The 22,874-nt window shown below is 37.6% G+C and overlaps 1 protein-coding gene across 3 annotated transcripts in view; it reads right to left on the bottom strand.

Moving 5' to 3' along the window:
* Positions 1 to 9,817: 9,817 nt before the first annotated feature.
* Positions 9,818 to 22,874, bottom strand: part of ATP9B (ATPase phospholipid transporting 9B (putative)) — a 174,500-nt gene continuing 161,443 nt past the window's right edge. For 2 of the 3 annotated variants that reach the window (XM_076330651.1, XM_076330653.1), the window contains 10 exons: positions 20,463 to 20,552; positions 19,851 to 19,995; positions 19,454 to 19,518; positions 18,842 to 18,997; positions 18,622 to 18,686; positions 17,321 to 17,429; positions 14,423 to 14,480; positions 13,524 to 13,727; positions 11,057 to 11,089; positions 9,818 to 10,253 (listed from right to left, as the gene is read on the bottom strand). In XM_076330651.1, coding sequence (XP_076186766.1) covers positions 10,117 to 10,253; positions 11,057 to 11,089; positions 13,524 to 13,727; positions 14,423 to 14,480; positions 17,321 to 17,429; positions 18,622 to 18,686; positions 18,842 to 18,997; positions 19,454 to 19,518; positions 19,851 to 19,995; positions 20,463 to 20,552 — 1,062 coding nt within the window. In that variant the 3' untranslated portion in view covers positions 9,818 to 10,116. The remainder of the gene's footprint in view (positions 10,254 to 11,056; positions 11,090 to 13,523; positions 13,728 to 14,422; positions 14,481 to 17,320; positions 17,430 to 18,621; positions 18,687 to 18,841; positions 18,998 to 19,453; positions 19,519 to 19,850; positions 19,996 to 20,462; positions 20,553 to 22,874) is intronic. The other variant, XM_076330652.1, reaches the window with a different exon arrangement.

Genomic DNA, 22,874 nt, shown 5'->3' with positions numbered 1-22,874 from the left:
TTAGGGGCGGTCCTAGGACCTTCCTCCTTACACACTGTCTCTAGCCCCATCTCATTATTCTTGTCATCTTTCCTCACCTCCATCCATTCTCAGCGATGGCAAACCCTTCTCCCTTGTCAATCTCCTAATTAACAGGTAAGGGGGCTCTTTCTCTCTCTCTTCTCCAGCATCCTGCTCAGGGTCCATAATGTGATACCAATAATGATTATCTATTTGTTGCTCCTATACTTTTCTTTTTATTTCCTCCAACTGATCATTTTGGTTGCCCAGCTTGAGATCTACCAAGAGACTAAAGGCTTGCATAGTGAGTACTTAGCACTTTTTGGAAACCAGGCTCCTACTCAAAGCAAACATCTCAAAAATAGTAGCATTTAAAATCACCAGTCACTTCTGGTGGAGACCCCCTCCAACTGGGAATAGAAATTGTTGCATGGGCAAAACCATGGAAATTATTAGTCTTCCCCCTTCACCCGCCTCAAGTCTCTTAAGTTCTTAGTGTCTGCCTTGAGTTTTGAAATTCTCATTGAAATTTGCATAATATGAAGCTGATTAACTCTGCTGTATTCTAGACTCGCAAGCAGCTCCGATTTTTCTTTCTCTTAAGAGGTAAATTTCCCACATTTTTTTATACCTTGGAAAAGTATCAAACCAGAAAAGGAGGGATGCAAAGTAGAAGAACTGGGAGATGTCTGGGACTCAAACAGGACTGGCAGGTAACAAGAAAGACTAGAGAAAGGCCTTTGTTTTTCATGTTTTCCTTGAGTTGCTGGAGGGCTCTTTATCTGTCTTCCCTCCAAAATTTCTCCCTTAGCTGAACTGGCAGCGCATGTGCTGAATTCAGCTTGCTCAAAAGCAGCTCAGCCACGAGCAGCTGCTCAGTCACCCTCTTCACATGATCACCGGATGAGTCTGTCTCTCATGGAATTTGTGTCCCATCTTTAAAAATAAATACAACACAAATAAATGAAGTCTTGATTATAGTCACCAACCCTGACCCACACGCAGACGTGACTATGCTTGAGTCAACAGCTACAAGATCAGCAGGCTCCAATTTCAAAGAGGCCCTAGACACCCAGGTTACTCAGAGGAGGAGAACACAAGCAGGAATAGTAGGAAGGTGCTGAGGAATGCTAGGGCAATGAAGTGATCTACAAGATGGCTTGCAGGAAGACCAGCTCATGAGGGAGACCTCCTGATGTCCCCAGGGTGGTTCCAAGTGGCTTGCTATGAGCGCAGGGTCTGGCTTCAACCTGCGTCAAAGCAGCACGTTGTGCTTAGAGGATGTACCTCCATGCTGAGTGTCAGGTAGCACAGGACCAGACAGACAAGCCCTGGCTTAGGGCTCCTTCAAGGTAACTGCAAGCAGCCTTCTGATTTTTCCCCCGATGGGCTGGGAGTCACTAGGTCCCTCTGCTAACCATGACAGGCAACAAAGGAGCTGGGTACAGGGTAAAACAAAAAGAGCAGGAATTCAACACCTTATCCTGGTTTCGGCAGGGATAGAGCTAATTTCCTTCCTAGTAGCTGGTTCAGTGCTGTGTTTTGGATTTAGGACAAGAACAAAGTTGGTAACACACTGATGTTTTAGTTGTTGCTAGGTAGTGTTTACACTAGCCAAGGACTTTTCAGCTTCCCATGCTCTACTGACTGAGAAGGCTGGAGGTGCACAAGAAGCTGGGAGGGGGCACAGCCAGGACAGCTGACCCAAACTGGCCAAAGGGATATTCCATACCATGTGACGTCATGCTCAGTATATAAAACTGGGGGAAGAAGAAGGAAGGGGGGTACGTTCGGAGTCATGGCATTTGTCTTCCCAAGTAACCATTACGCATGATGGAGCCCTGCTTTCCTGGAGATGGCTGAACACCTGCCTGCCGATGGGAAGTGGTGAATGAATTCCTTGTTTTGCTTTGCTTTGCTTGCATGCACAGCTTTTGCTTTACCTATTAAACTGTCTTTATCTCAACCCACGAGTTTTCTCACTTTTACCCTTCCGATTCTCCCCCCCACCCCACCAGGGGGGAGTGAGCAAGTGGCTGTGTGGTGCTTAGTTGCCAGCTGAGGTTAAACCACGACACACTTTCAAACAGTAAACCCTTTCCTGCCACACTGGTGAACCAGAGGTGGAAGCTCTGGAGAGCTTCACTGACCCCGCAGCATGGCACAGCCTGGATTTTCCACCACACTGGGCAATGCAGTACAGGGTGGGAGGGCGAGGGTAGAGGGGATGTTTTTGTTGGGCCTCAGGCAAAATTAAGTTTCCCCACATGCTTTCATTTTCTCTCCCAGCCTTCCGCCTCTGAAGGCATTTCCTGGGGCTGACCAGAACACGCAAAGTTCTGCAGTTTCAGACGTCTCTGCTTCCGGGCCCCGAGGCAGGTGCCTCTAGGGGAGGCTTTGCTTTAAGAAGGCCTTTCCCTGATTCTCCAGCAGCGAACTCCATCACTCAGCGTGCTGGTACATCTGAACTGGCAGAGTGAGTTACCTATGTGTCAAGAAGAGGGACTCTCACGCTGCTGAGTACTAGATCAGTGACTCGGGCTGGCTCTGCGTCACAGCTGAGCTATAACCTTGTTCTCCCACCTCACCTGCCATTTCCAAGTAATTGCTTTTGGACAGATGGTAAGCTAGTAGCGTGGTTATGTGACTAGCAGCTTGGCTTTCTTCCCACTCCCCCCAAAAGAAATCTGCTTCAGATTATACAGAGAGAGGTTATTTTTCTCTGTCCTGTTTCCCTTCCAGCACTACAAACCAGTTTACACAGAAGCTGATTGCTTCAACAACTGGAGAACTTCTCTGGCTGAGGACTACTTAGACCTGTGTCTCAACGTGCAAGTAGACACAGCTGGACCAAAGCACAGAGGTACCTTTGTACGATCGCTGTTCTCAGGATAACGCAACAACGCATGTGCAATGCGACAACAGGCAAACGTGCAGGGATCCTGCTTGATGTTACTGGCAGAGACCATCCTGGCCAGGAAAAACCTCTTCTAACGCAGGCAGGGCCACACTCGATAGCAGAGCTAGGCAGAAATGCATGGCATTTTGACTGTCTGAAATTGTTTCTTTCAGGCTTGTGTTCCTGAGATGGGTTGTTAAAAATGTGATTTACCTCAGTAGTTCCAGGCATTCGGGTGTGGGTCGTCTTAAAATGCTCATTTTTTGAAAATGTTACTGAATGTTGGTTTTTTTAATAAGATTTCCATGTGGGTTTTTTTTGCTCTGAAGTCTGCACATGTTAAGGGCATCACGAACCCAAGTTACTATAAGCAGCAGATTCCTTCCCCCCCTCCTTTATTTCTAAGCTCATACAATATACATAAGCTTAAAACACTTCAGGATACTTATTTCTTAAATTTTGGCATCCTTCACTATAACATCCAATTCTTAACAAATGCACAGATGTCCTCATATGTCGCTTTCAGCGCTCAACCCTCCATCTATTCTAATACCAAAAATAATGTAAAAGGACCTAGCAGAATTATAACTAGCCACGCACAGGTAGGAAGGTAATGTGAAGGCCTCCAGCTAGGATATTTTTAAAAATTAGATTATTACTATTTTTTTAATAACCTGAAATATTTTACTATTTTCTTACAGTGAAGTTTATGCCAAAAATTGAAAGGCACCTATAAGCAAGGCAAAACCACTACAGCCACAGGGCAGAAGTCTCAAAGCCAATAAATCCTGTTTTCTTTCAGCTCTTTCCTGGAATGATAGAACTGTACATGTTTGTCTGTTTGTTTTTTTAAATTGCAGATTGCCTACAATTGCTTTAGTTGCATTTGGATAGGGATAAGTATGTACTAGACCCCATCTGTGTCATCTATCTTGTTCATGACACTCAGATGGAAAAATTACCTCCTACAGCTAGGATAAACTCCGTTCAGCTGGGATCGAGATAAGCAACACACTTACATTCAAAGGACTGTCATGGAAGAGTCAGCATCCTGATAAAGGGAGAAGGCACTCTGGGAACCAGAAGCTGTGGGAGGAAGTGCATGCGTAGCTGTGGTCCTGCAGATGAGTTTGGAATTCAATGGCAAGAGAAGGCAGCAACCACCAATTACACTCAGGGAAGACAACGGCTCATCTTCCTCTACTGAGCACATGTGGCACAAAGGTTTTCCCCAAGGGAGCATCTTGACTGAGAACTCCCAGATCTGTCCTTCAAATAGGCAATAGAAGATTGCAAGAAATACAAAACATATGTACATGCACTTATCCCTTACAGGTCTGCTCATCCATTAACATCCCCCAGCCTTCCAGGAATTCATTTTCAACAGACTTTTGAAGTAGTTATCTATAATTCGCTTCCACACAATGTGTGTTTACTTTGCAAAATCAAATTCATGCTTAGAACCCGGAGCAAAACACAGCAAAACACAGAGGGTCCATGGAAAAAACTAGATGTGTACATTATAGAGAAACAATGGAAAGTAGTTCTACAAATAAGAATTACAACAGTCTTATTTTGTGTACTGCTTGCTTAAAGCTACATGAACATTATAACCAAAGCCCTTTTTATTCTTACTAATTTTGTCAAGAGAAGAGGAAATAAACATGGTTTACTGCTAGAAGAATAAAGGCAGGGCCATAAATACCGTGCATCACATTTATAGAAAATAATATCTCCTCTTCTTAGAGCAGATGATGATCTTTCTTATAGCTCAGTAATGCAAACAGGCTAAGTATTCCTCAACCCTGCTTTTTTCTGAGCAATTTAGAAGTTTACCATTGCCGATTACGACCTCAAGTTGAAAGCATGCTGGAGGACAGGAGGAGACTACAATAAGGAGACATCTCAGCCGCAGTTTTGCTAAAACCTGGTCAGGAAGGGGAGAATAAAGCAGAGTTTGTCAACTCAACTGTGGAGCGCTCTCTCATTATTCTGTTCAAGGCATCTGGTTTTCACAACCTCTGCTGTAAAACGTTTTGATCAAAACTATGTTTTTGGTCGATGAAGTAGCAAATAGGTCTTTCAGTGCAATTCCCTATTTGAGAAGGATTTTGTTAGCAATTGGCTGAGCAAATTCCCACTCACAGTAACAGCTGTGAACCCTGCTGAGGGCATCTGTTGGGTAGTTAATACTTGTTGGAAAGTATCTTGCTTTAAGTGTGTTTTGTTTACAAAAGGAATTCCTACGCTTTTTAACACAGTATTAAAGATATTGCACCTCCTGTTTGTTTACATATAATGTTTGATCCATGTTGTCTTTGTTCACTCGTACTGATTTTACTCCCTACAGGGGGCTAACATATCGAAGGCCTTTTTTGATTGCCTTCAAGTTTCAATTGAGTTATAACAGCTTAGATACAGAAAGGTTATTAAATGAAGTGTTAGAAGAGACTGCCGGCCCAATTCTTCCCTTTCTAGCCAGCAAAAATAAGGAGAAACTCCATGGAAGCTAAAATTCAAATGGATGTCAGAGTAAGCAGGACCTACAAGAAGAGGTTCTGCACCAGTAGTGAGAGCAGAACAGCCACCTCTCCTCCTGTGGCTATCACGTTTTAAGGAGCACTGTCTGCCCAGACTCTACCATCCCTTTGCATATACTCTGCACTAAATTCCTTTGCCCTCCAGGGACTGTTGGAACTACATTAACACTTCAGGACATGTGAAGGGATGTGAGTGTGAAACAGATGCAAGCTTCTTTCAAGTTATCTCGCCAATATAAAACCCAGGGATGCAGAGCTCTGCAAAAGTGGGAAAAGAGGTCATGTCAGAGTACCTTAGTTAACAGCCATCTCCAAAGCCTCTACGGAAGTCTATACTGTCGTTTAAACAGTAAGCCCTTCCCCAGGCCTGACTCACCATCATTCGTGTGGCAAATATGCAAACAAAGGTGGTTCAGGCACAAACAGCCCCAACCTCCAGTGATGAAGGAACCCTCCAGTGTACCCTATGTGAGCAAGGCAGAGGTGCACATTAGTGTAGGGATGGAGGATGATCCCAGGACTGCTCTGCCTAGCTCACCAGCAGAAGATCTGAGGCCAGTTCTTCCTCAGAGTAATCCGAACGCCTTGAGACAGCAATAAGGTTGCAGAGGAGTATGGAGACTATACTGCTTAGGCCTACTCTCTAACACACACAAATGGGCATAAGTAAGAGCAGTGTGTAGGGAAGTCATCTCCTCTTTGTCTACAGAAGTTGACCCCCATAACTAATAGCTGTTTAACTACGTACGTGAATATTAAAACTCTTGCTTAAATACCTGCAGAACTGGTGTCCAGTCTGAAAAGGTTCCCAACTGCAGAGTTCCCTCTGGCAGACATGTTTTAAAAGGAGACTGAAAAATGCTTAGGCTCGCACGCTCTTGTGGACACAGAGTAGGAGGACAGGTTGGCTCAAGTGGACGCTGCTCATGAAGATAATACACGCTTCCTATGTACATACAAAAGCAATGGCATGTTTTTGGAAAACCACTCAAATTTTAGGAAGAAAACAGGAGATACCACACAGCTCAATTCTGATGGTACGTGTCAACAAGTACAGTTTGAACATAAAAACACTGTTGTAAACACTCGCATTCATGGAAGAGTGCTACAGATTTAATGTTAAGTATGCAAGAATTTAATTTTGGCTTCCATTTCCAAACTAATACCTTGTGTAGTAAAATGTTTTCCAGCTGTTACATGAACACATAAGTTTAGAATAGCAGCAGAAGAGACCAGTGTAATAATTACCAGTACTCCTTTTTTGCAGGATCTCTCCTTTTCCCTGTGTGCTTCCATCAAACTACATAGGAAATCTAGCAGATGTTTAGCTCATGTGCTTATTAAACGTGGTCCAAATAGGTCAGTATTGTTATGTATGTTACTTTGGTGAAGACATATTTCCTGTTCACATCTTGCTCCTCCATCCTTTCCCAATTCTGAAATTATTTTCCAAGTATGTTTTCAAAGAGACATGATTACCATTTCAGAAATACCTATCTGACATAGCAGCTCACAAAAGTAAGTATTTATTTAATACCAAATAAAACTAAGCTCCTTCTGGGTGTAACCTGCAGATCCAAGGCCTAAATCTGTGTTTATGTAAGCTGATCTGTTGCTCTAGACTTACTTCTGACATATACTGATGTGAAATGACAACAGAATGAGATTCTTACGAAATAATTTATTCACCCACACACCAGACATGTTACCATTCCAGTCTGTTTTAAGAGCCAGGGACTGTGATGGTACTTAGCTTACTTTGTACTGAAATCCACAATACATTAAAGCTTTCTACCGAAAGATGTCATACTACACTAAAATTCTGTATTGATATTGTTACCTGTAAACCACTGTGATCCGGTACCCCTTTACAGGGCTGTGGGTGAGTGACATGAATGAATAGAAAGCAGGCTTTCCTGGTATACAGTTTTGCAGTGACTGAACCTCAAAAGCAAGGTAAGTCACCTGAATCAGACTTCCGCAGTCTTCAAAATAAAGTGCTAGCTGAAACTAGACCTTTGATGTATACTGAAAACACTCTAAGAAAGCAGACACTCTAGAGAATTGACTCCACTTTTGAAAGGCTTATTATCTGTGTGTAGGATCTATACATTTGCTATCACACTAACCTCACAGTCTTAATGCTGAGGATTAATATATGTACACTATAAATTCTGTACAATCGTATCCATGTGTATCTCATACAGCTGTATTAGGGCAACACTATCACTTTCATATTGCTAGTTTAATTTTTGATTTTTTATAATTTTCTGCCTAATGTCAAAGATGTGATGTATAGATGAAGGATGACCAACTCTAAGCTTTTGCTTATCTACTGATCTTACACATATGGTTGTGAGCTCACAATGCGTAAGACAAAAAGATCTGAAGAGAACATCATCAACATTTCAGAACAACTGCACACTGGTGACTTTTCTTAATTGATTCAAGGTAATTTGAAATCTGAGGGTCCAGGGTAATGGCTTTAAACTAAAGGGGAGTAGATATAGACTAGATATAAGGAAGAAATTTTTTACGCTGAGAGTGGTGAAACACTGGAACAGGTTGCCCAGAGAGGTGGTGGATGCCCCATCCCTGGAAACGTTCAAGGTCAGGTTGGACGGGGTTCTGAGCAACCTGATTTAGCTGAAGATGTCCGTGCCCACGGCAGGGGGGTTGGACTAGATGACCTTTAGAGGTCCCTTCCAACCCAAACTATTTTATGATATGATTCTATGATAATTACCACTTACTGGGGAAAAATAGAAAACTAAAGCAAATCAGCAACAAAAATATCACAGGACTAAACTAAAAATACAAACCTAGAGATCTTGCCAAAACCACATAAAATGAAGAAAAGTTTCTGCTAGTATGCAAGAACAGTGACATCTTGTGGGGGTTTTACAGAAGTGAGTTTACAGAGGGACAGAGCAAACTAGTCTGCAATGTTGCGTAATTAAAAGAAACACTACTTCAGCAGTTCATTTAATACATATATCATTAATAATATTTGGTAGAAATTAGGCTTTATTGCTTTTATAATGAGGAATGAAAATAAAAAAAAAAGGCAGATAAATAGCTAGTAGGAAAAACCTTCGAAACAAAAATTAATGGAGTGGAATCCAAATAGCTCTGCAGCAGTTTCCTCTGCTCTCCCAGGAAGTAGTTATATTTATCACTTAAATATTACTCATCCAATATAATAATGGCATAAGAGCAAAGTTATAAGAGACTAAATAAGGAATTATGTTGTAAAGGCATACAGTCAAACATAAAAATGACTTCCATATTAAGTGTTTTTTAAAAACACACACATAAATATTTAATAAATAAAGCACGGATAATTATGCTGTTCCTTCCCACTGATTAATAGACTATGATAAATTCATTATACGTACTTCTTGAGAAAGCAAAGTTATATCACAATGGAAAACTAAAATAATATATCCTACTTTCCAGTACAGTATGCAAGATTTGGACCCTTCAGATTGTATCAGAGCATATGAGTTTCTGGAACAGATCTTCAACTGCCTTAAAGTGTCATAACTCAGCCAAGATACTCAACTCTGACAGTTTACAACAAGCAAAAATGTTTTGATTTTTTTTTTTTTAAACAAGTTTGCACCCAAACTAAGTTATAAAAACATAACATTTACAACTTGGAAGATGACAGATTTTCCTACCATAATGTTCATGTGTTCGTCTTATTTTCTTTTACCTGAGTAACCTAAGTAAACAGATTACAAGGCAATTTAAACTTATTAGCTAATGCAAGGTTTACTGGACTTCTCATATATAGAAATGTACTTTGACACTATTTGCAGTTTTACAAATACAAAATGAATAAGAATTTTAAAACATATTTACTGAGCAGCCATGTCTTTGATATCTGTACAGATCAATAGGTGCAGTGGAATTATGTACAGAATTTATCATTTAATTTTTAAACAGCTTTTGTGCAACCTGGCTCTAATGTGCATTTGAAGAACTGCTGTCAACATCACAGATCTGTAATACTTACTGGTGCCAGAAATGTGAGAGTACAGAATAGGAGAACAGCTCCTAAAATAATACTGTGCTATGCAGACATCTGTACATAATTCAAATAGTGCATATTACTCAATGTCTGACGAGGAATAACAGCTGCTAATACAGACACGGGCATTTACAGGTATTAGGTTTGTTACAGTAAGTATGGACGAATGAACTTTTCCCATATATAAACATTAAAGGAAAGGACTTGAATTAGGAAGTTATGTAACAATTAAAGAAGGGAAGTTACGTAATAAATAATGAAACTTTCAATTCAACTTGCAGAAGATCAGTACAGTAGGAAAAAATCCTTTACAGTAGCAATGAAACCATTCAGAAGCATTGTCAAATCAAAGGTAATTGTTTTATTTTATAATCATAGCAACTAAAAGTTAAAAAAAAATCAACATGAAGAAAATTTAGTTTGTCTCTGATAGTCTTGTTAGTGTACTTCTGTGTTATTGTACCTGTCAGATGTTTCCTCCTCTTTTTGTGCTCTAGTCACTCTATCACTTTTGATTTATTTTTTTTATTTTTATTTTTTTTAATTTCTTCAGTCCAACATAAATTCATAGACACTAAAGCACAGTGAATGTGCAATTTGCAGACTGGTGTGAGTGAAAAACCATAGGAATATAATTACTTCTACGAGGTAAGCTTGGAGTAACTTGGAGGAGAAAATTTGCGCTTCAAGTACTTGAGAATGTAAAGTGGAAGACAGCTTACAACAGTGATTGCTGACACTTTCCACAGGAAGGTCACAGTTGTGATAAAGGCAACATCTGCAGAAACAAAAAGAAAAAAATAAGTAATGGGAGCTGATAACACGGAAACTGGAACTTCCATAGTGCAAAGTCAATAAAACTCTCTTAACTGTTTGCTTATGCCATTGTTCAAGATCATGCAAAGTTAAAAAAAAAGGCAACAAAACAACAGAAAGAGAAAGTTAAGCTCAACATTTTGTTTTTGCCAACTATTTTCTTTAGACAGGAACTTCAGTTCATTTATTGTCCTTACACTGTTTTGCAGCACAAAATAATTTTACAGAAAACAGAAGCTCAGTTTAAAAGCAAGACTGTCTCATAATAGAAAGTTAAGCCAGCTTATTTTTCTACTAGTAAGAACGATTTTTACCCACTATAATTCAAGTTCCCAACCAGAAATTCTGCTACCATTTTGAATCCTTTATTTCATATTCATATTATTTATCTCTGAAACAGTCACGACAACTAGACTGAATGATTCGTAAAACCTTAGAGATTAAATTAGAGCCCAAAAATGTAAAGGGAAAACAAGGTAGTGATATTGCCACAAACCACAGTGAAAAGCTATTTTTTGTGACAAACATTAAGAAGAATGGTGACACCCTACACTTGCTACTGAAATTTTTTTGGCCATATTTGTAACGGTCAGGTCGTACTTAATTATCATGGAAAGATCCCAGAACCCAGGTAACCTGAAGAATTGGGGTTTTTTTGCTTTTTTCCATTATTTACAAATGTGTATATTAAATAATTTACTACTCTTTAATGAATTTTTAAAGACTTAAAAAAAAAAACTTCAAGAAAAGTTAAATTTCACCTACCTAAGAAAGCTCCAAAAGACACTCTGCCTATACCTGTTTCACAAAGAGGGAGAATGAAAATGAAAGGACAGATTTACAGAAAATACGGAAGTTATGTGAAAAAAAAACCCAAACAGGTTAGCTACACAAAAAGGAAATGAAAAAGATGTTAGTAGCATTAACTGGAATAGCCTTTCACATGACAATCAGAATATTTTAAACAGCAGTTAAACCAAACCATTTTGAAAAATATAGAGATTTTATATTCGGTCATTTTTTAAGGTTGTAAGTAGGTAGGCAGTTTTCTTACATTTGACTTCAAGGTATAATTTACTGTATAAACAATTTGATCAGAACTATTTCTATGTGAATGAAAATTCACTTCAGAAAATGCAGTAAAGAAATGCTTTACTGCTCCAACTTTACTCATTAAAAATACTTTGTGTATTAGATTTCAATGTATAAACTAGTTACACAGTTTTAGTCTAAGCCTGCTTAGACGTACTAAAAGCCTATGTAACATATCAGAGAGAGATGCCTAATAAGGCCATTGTGTGCAATTAATTCAGAAACCTAAAAACTGATTTACTTCCATGAGTCAGAGCTGTAGAGCAGTATCAAATATTTTTGTCTTTCTAATTTGAGTGCCCTGTCATACTAAGGATATCGTCTCTTTGGGAGGAGATGATGCTTATAAGTAACATCATTGAAAGAAACAGTTTATTTGCCAATGAAGTCAAGCACTATTGGACTGCATTCCTGACACAAGGAAGTTGTTCTATACCTTGAACTGTAAACCATAACTTAGGTTTATACTGCATTACATGCACAAAAAAGGCTCCCTCCCCCCAGTTATAATGTGACAGATTCAGTAAGAGTAAAGCATTCAGAAAAGTGAGACTAACTGAAATGCATTTTCTCAGATTAACTGATTAATAACACACAGTAAAATGCACCTTCACAAAAGCCCATGAAATCTGGGAGAAGCCATGCAACCATTTACTTACGCAGTTGCTTGGACTTGTCCAGCAAATACATGAGGATAGTAAAGCACTCCCCTTTACAGAAAGGTTTGCAAGAAACAAAGTCCCTGCAGTTTTTACACATCTGTGAACACCACCTAAAGGTGTTTCTCACTGAACAGCACCTACAAAGGATGGAGGGACTGGCTGTCACCAATACTAAAGACTTAAAAAGGTGAAGCAGCAAGTTCTGCTTTATGAAGTTCCTGGAAGTTTGGACTAAAGAGCCAGTACCTGTGTCTGTTCTTGCTTGCTCCTTTAATTTGTAATTTGGCTGTGGAGATTCAGGAATCAACTCAATAATCTCTATATTAAAGAGTCTGTGCATCAGTGTCAGAGAAAAGAAAAAGGTACTCTGGCAAACCTGAAATAATGTACAATACAAGTACCAAGCCCAGCAGGGTTGTTTCTTCATTAAAATTTGACTCCTGAGAAATCTGGGAAGTAACAGAATACCTGGGACAGGCAGTGAAGCATTTACTGGTTAAAAAAATAATTATATAATGTAAATACGCTACCCTAGTGTTGAACACCTGGGACATGAGATAGTAAAAGCAGAACTATCAGACTCCTAGAAACTACCATGTAACATTTAATTCTGCTATGAGAAGTGACAACTGAAGAAGGGCAACTCCTTACTCCTCAGCTCCTGGAACACAGAGAGAGCAGGAGCTGGATTCTACTCCTTGTGAGGTATAATCAAAATTGTTATTTATCTTTCTGTAGAAGTTACATTTGTAAAAATCACACTAAGATAGTTTTTTTTACTGAAGGATAATTTGATATAAAAAGAATTATGTATTATTTTGATGCTCAGATCCTTGACTGCTAAAATTTGCAGTTAAAAAGTCTTGATGTCATCTTGTGAACTATGAACAATCAGAACCTTAAGAGACAGTATGGCATACTGCAATTTAAAGCAAAGCAAGCTTAAAATATGCTTAATATAATTACGAAACAATTATTCTTATATAAAGTATCTATCCTAATAGCCTTCTGCCTCACTCTCTAGCAATTCTTCAGCTCTTTTAAGTTTGTGGGTTAGATTTAATGAGGTCCACTTGGTCTGGCATACAAAATAATTCACCAACTCAGTGAAAGATCCTGACTTTTTTCAATCATATCCATTTCAATACTGCAAATCTCAAAGCCAATTTAAGGTATGCAGTTTGGACTGTCAAGATCAGATCAAGGATGGGAAAAGCATCCGTGGTTTGAGTAAAGTTTATTATCTAGATAAATCATACTAACAGGAATAAAGATTGTCAAACTCTAGGAGGAAAGGATAAGAGAATATTTTAACCCAACATTAATTAAGCCTAATTTCAATGCAGTCATGTTTCTTATGGAGAAAGCCGTATTTCACAAAGCATAACATCACCTATTCTTAATAAAAAAAAAAGGAGAAAAAAGTATTAAAAATATAAAGCACAGTTCTTTGCTAAAATACTTCTACTATTACTCACCAAAGTATTCATTTAGAAATGCAAGAGAGGCCACATAGCAGCCAAGACTGAGGAATTCAGCCACCACCATTAACCAGTGCCATGTTCGTATGGTCAGTGCAACCATTAAGAGCTCAGTCAAGATTAGGGCAGTGAAGGAAATGGCAACGACATGTACAAATTCAGATTCAAAAAGCAGCAGGGCTCCATACATCAGAATACCACCTAGGAAAGGCACACAAAGTTAACAAAACACTGAGCAATGAAATTTCAGTGTACCAGTTTTTGCAACAACTGCACACTGAACATTTGGATTGCTTATTATCAAAACTTGCCCAGTAATTTTTTTTATAAGGTAACAACATTATCTTTCTAAAACAACAGAAGTGATATTTACTGTGCTTTGTGCATGTGAAATAAAACAACCAAAGTAAAGCTGTAAAGAAATAAAACTATTAGAAAATTAAACACCTTTTAGTGCCATATATCTGATGAACTGTTAATGAACCTCATTTTGTCAAGTGCTACAAATAAATGAGATATTGTTGAAAGTGTAATTACTTCTAACTGCTTACATAATTCAGATTTCTTCAACAGTACTTCTGTCATTCCATGAAAGAAAACTACTGTGTAAATATATGCAATGTGATAAGCCCTCATTAAAATTTTTCTGGATTAGCATTTAATTAAAAACATGTCCTTTTTTAGGTGACATGCATCAATAAAAATACCAATCCATGCTGTGTTTTGAATAGGCCTGGCACACTACAAGAATATCGATTTACAAGATAAACAGAAAGCAATATATATAACTGCTGATGAAATGTTAAGCTTTGGGAATTCAACCTGCAGCTGAAAAACAATATTGCTAATAGCAGACAAAAAATTCTCAGTTCAGTAAAATTAGGACTCTCTCCTACCTTGGTAAATACTGATTAAAACCCAGATGAGGAAGGTCTTAAATGACAAAGATCTTCCCTAAGGGAAACAAGTGAGAGGACAGTTAAACATAACTTTTAAAAAAAAGAAATCTACTCAGTTCATATATTTTTAATAGTTAATCACTAGAGAGACAGTATACAAGTAAAATAAGCAGTCTTTGAAGTGATATAGACTAAAAAGCTTCTACTTGTTTTTATGATTCTTCACTGCAAACTTGTATAGAAATCACACAAATCTAAATCTGGGGGTAGAACAGTTAAGGCCTTAAACAACAAAGATACTTTACCTTGCAATGCTCTGGCTGGTTTTCAGAGGGGTAATTACAGTAAAATTAGTTTATTTTTTATTTAAAATGTTTTTATGTCTGTTTTGTAAAATGTAGTCTTCAAGAAAAATAGTATTGTGTACCTACTGACCTAAACCTCAAGCAAAACTGTAGTTACTAGTCACTTCTAAATGTTGGATAAACTATCAATTTGCATTCATAGAATAAACATATGACTACTATAAGTTTTCAGCAAGTAACTTACTAAATACATTTTAAATCTTCTTGTGATTGTGAATGTTATAGATTGAAACTTATGCATAAATCAAAGAATAAATGCTGTACATTTGCATATGACTTGCATTCTGTGAGGGTACTGATGAAATGTTAGAATTGCAGAGTTGAAAGGATACGCATTTAAAAGGATAAAGCAGCAAACAAAGCAGCCATTTTGGCACAAAAGAAGTGATCACTGGAACAGGGAAGAATCAGCACTTTACAAAGAAATGTGCTTCACTGTTGTAGAAAGTGATGAATTAACTCTTTCTGTTACTTCAGTATAGGCTAAAACATTTTCTTGGATAGATAGAGTTCGTGGCAAGGTGCTAAAGACATTTTCATAATTCTGTATATAGTCTAGAATGTTGGTGACAGACTGAACACATGGGAAAAAATTCTTGTACAAGCACAAAGAAACATGAGATTTTTTTCTCCTATGAGTGCCTACTCATTTCCCTTTGAGTACTGTACACTGCTTCCACCTTCGACCATAGCTCCCAATTAGCGAGATTTGTGAAATAAGAATAAGCTTGAGTTTTGGTTCACCTTTATGGAACTAGAAGGGGAAGTCACACCTGAGCCTCTAGGGCATGCTGCACAACAGGCTGTGAATCATTTTCAGATGGAAGCAGGGAGCCCTCTTACTTGTACTTCCTTTCAAATTTTCATCAGCTAGAAATTTCTAGCTATAACTCCATAGGAGCCACAGTAACAGTAATACTGAATCAGTGTGTCCTCCGGGTATGTGGCCACACCTGTCTCTCTGAACCTTGCTAATTTTCTCTTTTTCTTGCATCAGACCAAGAGTCTGTCAATGACTTGTGCCATTATATCTTACTCTTTTAAAAAAATCTAAAAAGCATTTTCATCACTAGCATATCCCAGAAAAGAAACCAATTCCTAGGGATACAATTATCGTCCACGTCAACACGTGTTTGAATAACACTAGCTGAATAGCACTGGCAGAGATTTGCATAATTTGAAAAACAACGTGCAGAAATACGTAGGCTTCATAGTGTCATGACTAAGGCAGCACGATCATAAATTGTTGTAATACACACTCACAATAAGATTACCTTGTAATAGTGAAGTCAAATGTAGCATGTAAGTAACTTTTTGTTACTACTCATCCATAATCATTCACTGATCATCATCTGCCCCACACAATGGACTGAACTGTACTCTCCAGTTTCTCCACATTATCTTTTTTTTTCTTCTGAAGAGAATTATTTGGGTTGTACTTATTTAATATTCATAGAGGTGCAACATAAGCTGGGAAAGCCAGTGATTCAGCATCTCCAAGAACTGTCATTTAAGCCTAAACAAAAAAACTTAGCCTGTATTCATCTACCCATCCTGGGCAGCTTCCGAGTACAGGTTAACTTCTATCTTCGGAAACAAGATGATTCCAAGTTCCATCAACAGATTTCCACAGGTTAGCTTACAACTGCCTTTAGCAGGTGTAAGGCCATGCTTTTTTGAGATTAATCATAGGCTGAAATCTCACAAAGAAGCTTTAGAGATTCTGAAGAAGAGAGAATCAAGATCTCCAAGAGATGAGAAAAAATTCTCCCAGACTAACATAGCTAATAGCTAATTTAGTACAACTAAGAAGACAAAGGCTCTGAGAAGTGTAGACCCTCTTCGACTACAGTCTGCTTTTTAACTTTTAGACACACCTTTGAAGAAACTACTAACCCTAAAAAGACTATCTGCTTCTGCCTTGGATCATAACTTTTCTAGCTGACAGTTTAAGATGGAGCAGAAGTACTTTTCCAAAAACTTACAAAAACAGAATCTTGAGATTTGTTTCACTTTTGCAGGTAAAGAAATTAAACACTTTGCAGGTATGTGCAAACACACAGAAAGCAGGCTCTACAGATGATTCAGTTAAGATATGTCAGTTATCAGTATCTGTTATTTAAGAAAGTCAGCTTTTGGAGAGGTCAGTAGTAATTTCTGGAGGGTGGGGTGAGGGGCAGGAATCTATAAATTAATCTACCAGTTAAAAAGGAAAAAGGAGCTGTGAAAAAGTAAGCATAAATAACTCCAGATCAGAGATCCTGGGGCCAGACTGAAAGCAACTCTTACATCAACATACCTTTATGTTTGAATTATTTTAGTCCAACCATTGGTGACTTAAGAAATGTATCAATAAAACTGAGTGGAACATTTGGTACCACTGATTATCTTCATAGTACAAAAGTCTGCATTACATTAATTGTGCATGTCTTGTACAGAATACCTTAAGGAAATGATTGTAAGAATTCTCAGTTTTGCACACCAGAGATTTCAGCATTTGTTCATATCTGAGCACTGAGGACATTCATACCTTCGTGAGATCCTTATAAAGTTCTGGATACAGCAATGCCATTTCTGGCTTCACATCCTGATCCAATACTAGAGAGAAGACTGGAAACATAGTATATATGGTTGCATACCTAGGTGAAAGGAAAGCACATAAATTGACACTTTTGTATGATATGATTTTAAACCTATCTACTGAATTCAATTATTCTTTTTATGTAAGTGGAATTAAACTGGTGGTTCTACCCAGTACTGAGGTAGCTTACCAATACAGCTTTACACGTGCAACCTGCTCTTGTGCTTCTGAGAGCTGCCAGTCATGAAAAGTTACAGAGCTTTTATACATTCAAAAACAGTAAATACATTTCTCTCTTATATGTATATCACCCAAGCTTATCACCTGTTACCATACTCCCTGTGCACTTCCACTTTGGACAACCAGTTCAAAGACCTGACATTTAAATTCATCCACAGACGATGGCATGAAAACCAAAGAAAAAACAAGCACTATATTGTGGACATCATGATATAGGTAGGTGGATGAACAAAAGTCTTAACAGCTCTGTAAGTGGCTTTGGATTTTAGTATGCAGATGCCAGATGTACACTTTAGTATGTACTTTCCTAGAACTTGGTACAACTATTTACAAACATTTTGGAGAGGTCTACTGCTTGCCTCTGCAGTCTGGTGTAATCAGACCTTGATTTGACTATGATTTAAGTTACAATTGATTTAAGTTGTTATTGTTTACAAGGAGTATAAAAAGAAGCTCTTAGGACAGAAGGGGCAGAGAGCAGGGACAAACACGAATATATGCATATCCCTCAGCTGTATGACTTGGGGAACCATATTACTACAGCAGCTTCTGCAACAAGACCAGGGTGCTCCTAATCCTGCATACATTCACCTGAACAGAAGTCTGTGGCAGACTTGGTTAGTGCACTCTCAGAGGAAATTTCATAATCGGTAGCTTCAGCTCCATTTTTAACAGAAAAATCTGTGATTCTCACTGAGGCTTGTGTGGCAATCTGTGTAACAGCTGAAACTGGTCTGGGAGATTTCCTCTGTTGTTTTCACCCCGTATGTGAAAAGGTATCTTCTTCTAAGGCTATGCAGATCCCTCTCTTCAGAGAGCTGATGATGAGGCTTCCCCCCTCATATAGTACATATTCAACCTAGTTTGACTTTGTAGACTCATCCAGGTGTTGATAGCATACCAATGATAAATGTATGAAAAACATGGCAGACACCAACTACATGATGTTATTTAGCAAGTTAGTTTGCTATATTTATTATCAGATATCGTAACTGTTGGTTTTGACTTACCCTACCATTAGGAATCCTTGGTACAAGGGAACAGATGCAAAATAGAAGACTGATGAAAATACAGCCTACAAAAAGCAGATAATTATATATATTTACTATAACTATATACAAAACATTACAATAAAGGAAAAAATAACAATACTGGTTGACAAAGATTTTTGTGACATTGCAAAGTCAGACATAGTGTTTTTAACTATTCAGAAAACAAAGTTTTCAATACCTGCATAGTTGAAATAATAAGGCCTCGGTGCATGACAAATTGACCAAGTGCTGCTGATCTTTTGTAACTGTTTCGACCATGTACCATCAGCAGCCTACCTATGTGTTTAAACTGTGTGATAGAAAAGTCAGCTGCTAGGGAAGCTTGTTTTCCCTCCTAGAACAACAACAAAAAAATATTCCAAATATGAAACCCAGTGTAAAAGATGTGTTTCAAATTTCAAAATTCTAAGTGATAATTAGTATTAAAAGTCAAGTTTGCTCCTGCTTCAGAAATCAACCCTGCAACGAGACACAAAGGACAATTTTTTGTGCATATTCTAAGATGCAGTGGCTGTAACAAATAAAATTAATCGCCTATCCTGCTTCTTTCAGGTAAATGCTACACAGCAATAACTATAGTGTTTTCTGCTTTTCTTGCTTTTTATATTTAAAAAGATAAAGCAGAGGACATAGAAGCAAAGAAAATATTAGTTCAAAGACTAAGCATTTTTATCATCTTACAGCATACTTTAATTAGAAATGATCAATTCACTCCTGTTTAAGAATAAAGCTTCTAATGTTACTATACTACTATGTGGCACATATTTGACAATGAAACTGTTAACATTACCTTGCCTTCAATTCCAATTCCACAGTCTGCTGCTTGGATCATGCTGACATCATTTCCTCCATCACCTGGAAAATGTCACTGCAATATTCAGCTCTTCAGAGGTTTTACTCTCCTAGCCTTACAGTATTTTAGAAACCTCCTATACACCTTTAAATTCTTATAATTAATCTATGGATTATGATTAATTACTTCAGCATCAAGACTTTTTCCTGTGGAATAAAGAAGATAACCACACCTTTCTCGTGGAATGGCATTTTCTGCTACAGCTACATAATACCTGGCTGTTGATAAAGAAGTCTCTTTGGTTTTGTTTCAACTATTTCTCAATGGTGCCATCTACTGCTTAAGTTTATTACAGATTTTAGCTACTGCAAATGAAGACCGTGCCAGCAGTTACCTATTGCACATGTGCGTTTTCCAGTGTGGTGCTGTAACAGTTTCACAATATGAGCTTTTTGGGTGGGCGAACATCGGCAGCACACTACAGCAGGACACTGACAAGCCAACTCTACAAATTCATGCTCATAATACTTCAGACAAACCTAAGGAAAAAAACACACTTGCATTTACTTATGATTAAATACTACTACATGTAGTCTAACACAAAAACACAGTATAAAGAATTCGGTTATGAAGTTTTGCTTGCACAACATCCATCTGGGAGAAAAAAGCCACATTCTACTGACTGTGGCTTTATTATTTTAAACTGACGTTCTCTTTCATTTAGAGAGCCAACATGCTTTGGGGTTAAGAGAAGAGACAATGCTAAAGCACGCTGCATAGAAATTCCATTCTGTTACCATACAGGAGACCAGAGAACCAGTAACATTTGCCCATCGAAACATCTATCTTCTAATTAGCACTCAGTGAAAAACAAAAGTATCTCTAAGGACAACTTAAAGTATGAGCAAATATTGGAAAAAAGTTTAAGAGCATGAAGACACTGATACTTTACTTTTTGAACATAAGCATATAGATAAATGTAATTTGACAGAAACCAAGTTCTTACCTCAAGTGAGTCCCCAGATATCACCAAGGCACAGTCATGCTTCCTCCTAAAGGCATTTAGTTCTAAGTGAGCCTCTCCTCGAGTGGTAACCTTCAATAAAAAACACTCACTTCAAAGATTTTGTTATATTCTTAAAAAAACCCCTGCCTAAATAAATCAGGTTTTGAGAACTTATACCTAGAAGGCCTTAGTTCTTCAACAAGTGTTTTACCCCAGTGCAAGCCCAATACCCATGAGATGTGACTACAAGCCTTGAATCTTAGGGAGTGAAAAAGTAATCCTCAAACAAGGAAGATCTATGTAGTCAGCTTAACTGGTTCCTCACCAAAGTAGACCAGGGCCAAAAAATTAATGAATTAATGACATTAAAATATCTTAAGTTCAAGCTGACCCAAGTCTTTCCACCTTGGCAGGACTAGAGGAAAAAAGATAGACAAAAAAAAGCAAACCCCAAAACTTTTATTTATTAACCAGTAAAATATGTTCTTAGAATAATGCAAAATGTTCATATTAATAGTTCCTTCAGTGTGGGTTAAGTAGACACAGATTTCAAAAGGCACATAGAAATGCTCACTAGTACTAATCCTTTTGGATCTTGCATGAGTATGCAAGCAGGATCAAGAGGCATAATACGAAAGAACTACATCATAGATTTTTTTTTTTGTATTTACATAATTATTGTTTCAGAAAGACCCAGCTGTGAAATGCAAAAAATGGTCAAAGGTTACCAAATGGATTTTGGAAGGGTTTGAGCTAGAACACAGAAAATGAAAAATTTAAGTTATAACCAGATTTTGAGGAGACTGGCAGTTTGTTTTGTTTTTTTTTTTCCAATAAAAGATCAATGTATTTTAGAGCTAGTGTGCGAGACAAAGTTCCAAGCACAGAATAAAACACAAACTCTGATTACACTTCTAATTTTGGCTCTGTCAGCACTTTGATTAAATAACTTTTAAAATATATGAGTCTTAATTACACTGAAGTTTTGTCTTTGGCCCACTACTATCCAGAATCAGATGCAGTCCAAAGACCTTTCTCCCTCCAGATGGGCTCTACTACACATAAAATTTGAGTTACATTAAAAGGCACCTGCAAACAGAAAAACCCATACACATGCCCCAATTCAGAATATTTTTCCTCCTTTCCCACAATTAAACATGCAAAGAGAAAGCTCCTTGTCTGCCAGCTGTTAGGAGCCCGGGATTGCATTGGCCCATTATAATCTTTCTGCATTACAGAGATGAAGAGATGTCAGCACTTGGCACGCAGTGATGAGCAGTAATTGCCCTCTCTGTTCTACCTTTCACCTAACAGAGGTAATTTTTTTTTAATCTGTAAATACCTCTAGAACAATATATCACTTGATTTCATTACAAAATGAAGAAGCTGAGACTTCTAAGAATAAAAAGGAAGAGCATTAAAAATAAAATGCATCTTTTTGGGAAGCCAAAGTAGTAAATAATTTTTTATTTACTAATTTATAACTAAAATAGAAGTGTTAGAGTACTTGGTACTTTCTTACATTAATCCAGTAGTTATTTCTTTGCAACAAATACAGCCACAGAAATAATTCTGTATAAATCCATTTTCTAACTAATTTAAAACTTTGCATACTCTAAGTTAACACAGTTTTATGCTGATCTCTTATTACCAGTCGAGGTAATGAAAATAAAAATCTGACTCAACTAAATAGATTTTGTTCAGGAAGACTTAATTTGTGGTGTTACAACATGGAAAGGTCAACAAAAATTGATCTGAAGTTTTATCAGAAGCATTAATAATTTAATTGCAAATAGTAGTCTGCAGGGCCTAATTTGCCATTCTGATGCTTCAGAAGAAACTACATTTACATGTAAATTATATTCATATAATTATTTCTGTAGGTGCAAGTGGTTCATTTAGAACAAACACAGACATATTATGTCTGATCACACAGCATCAATCAAGTCTGGAAAATCTATTTTCGTTCAGCTTCAGTAGAGTTGATGCTATGCAAATATTACAAAAATGTATAGAAAAAGATATTCAGTTTACTTTTCTAACAATTATCTTAAACAGTCTGTTAATAAAATGCAAATATATATCACGATATACAAAAAAATTCAAATTTTCTCATACTGATTTGAACTACGTCTATACAGAGGACGCTGGCATCACAGTTTAATTCAGGATTAATTCTGCTTGAGTCTAAAGACTTCTATTAATGAAAATGCTAGAACAAGCAAGAACCACATTCAGATAGCCTAAATTCCTGGACACTTTCCCACTGGCTCAGCACCTCACATAGACCCCTCTCCATCATTATTCAGAGGTACCTTACTATGTCCATTGTATAAGTGAAGAGTGTAAAATGCATGTTGAACCTGGGTCACTGGGACACGGCTACAAACATTTCTGTAGCATATCAACAAA

The sequence above is a fragment of the Aptenodytes patagonicus genome, chromosome 2 (assembly GCF_965638725.1).
Source record: "Aptenodytes patagonicus chromosome 2, bAptPat1.pri.cur, whole genome shotgun sequence".
Classification (NCBI taxonomy): Eukaryota; Metazoa; Chordata; class Aves; order Sphenisciformes; family Spheniscidae; genus Aptenodytes; species Aptenodytes patagonicus.
The sequence above is the reverse complement of the archived record's forward strand: the minus strand, read 5'-3'. Positions and strand labels throughout refer to the sequence as shown.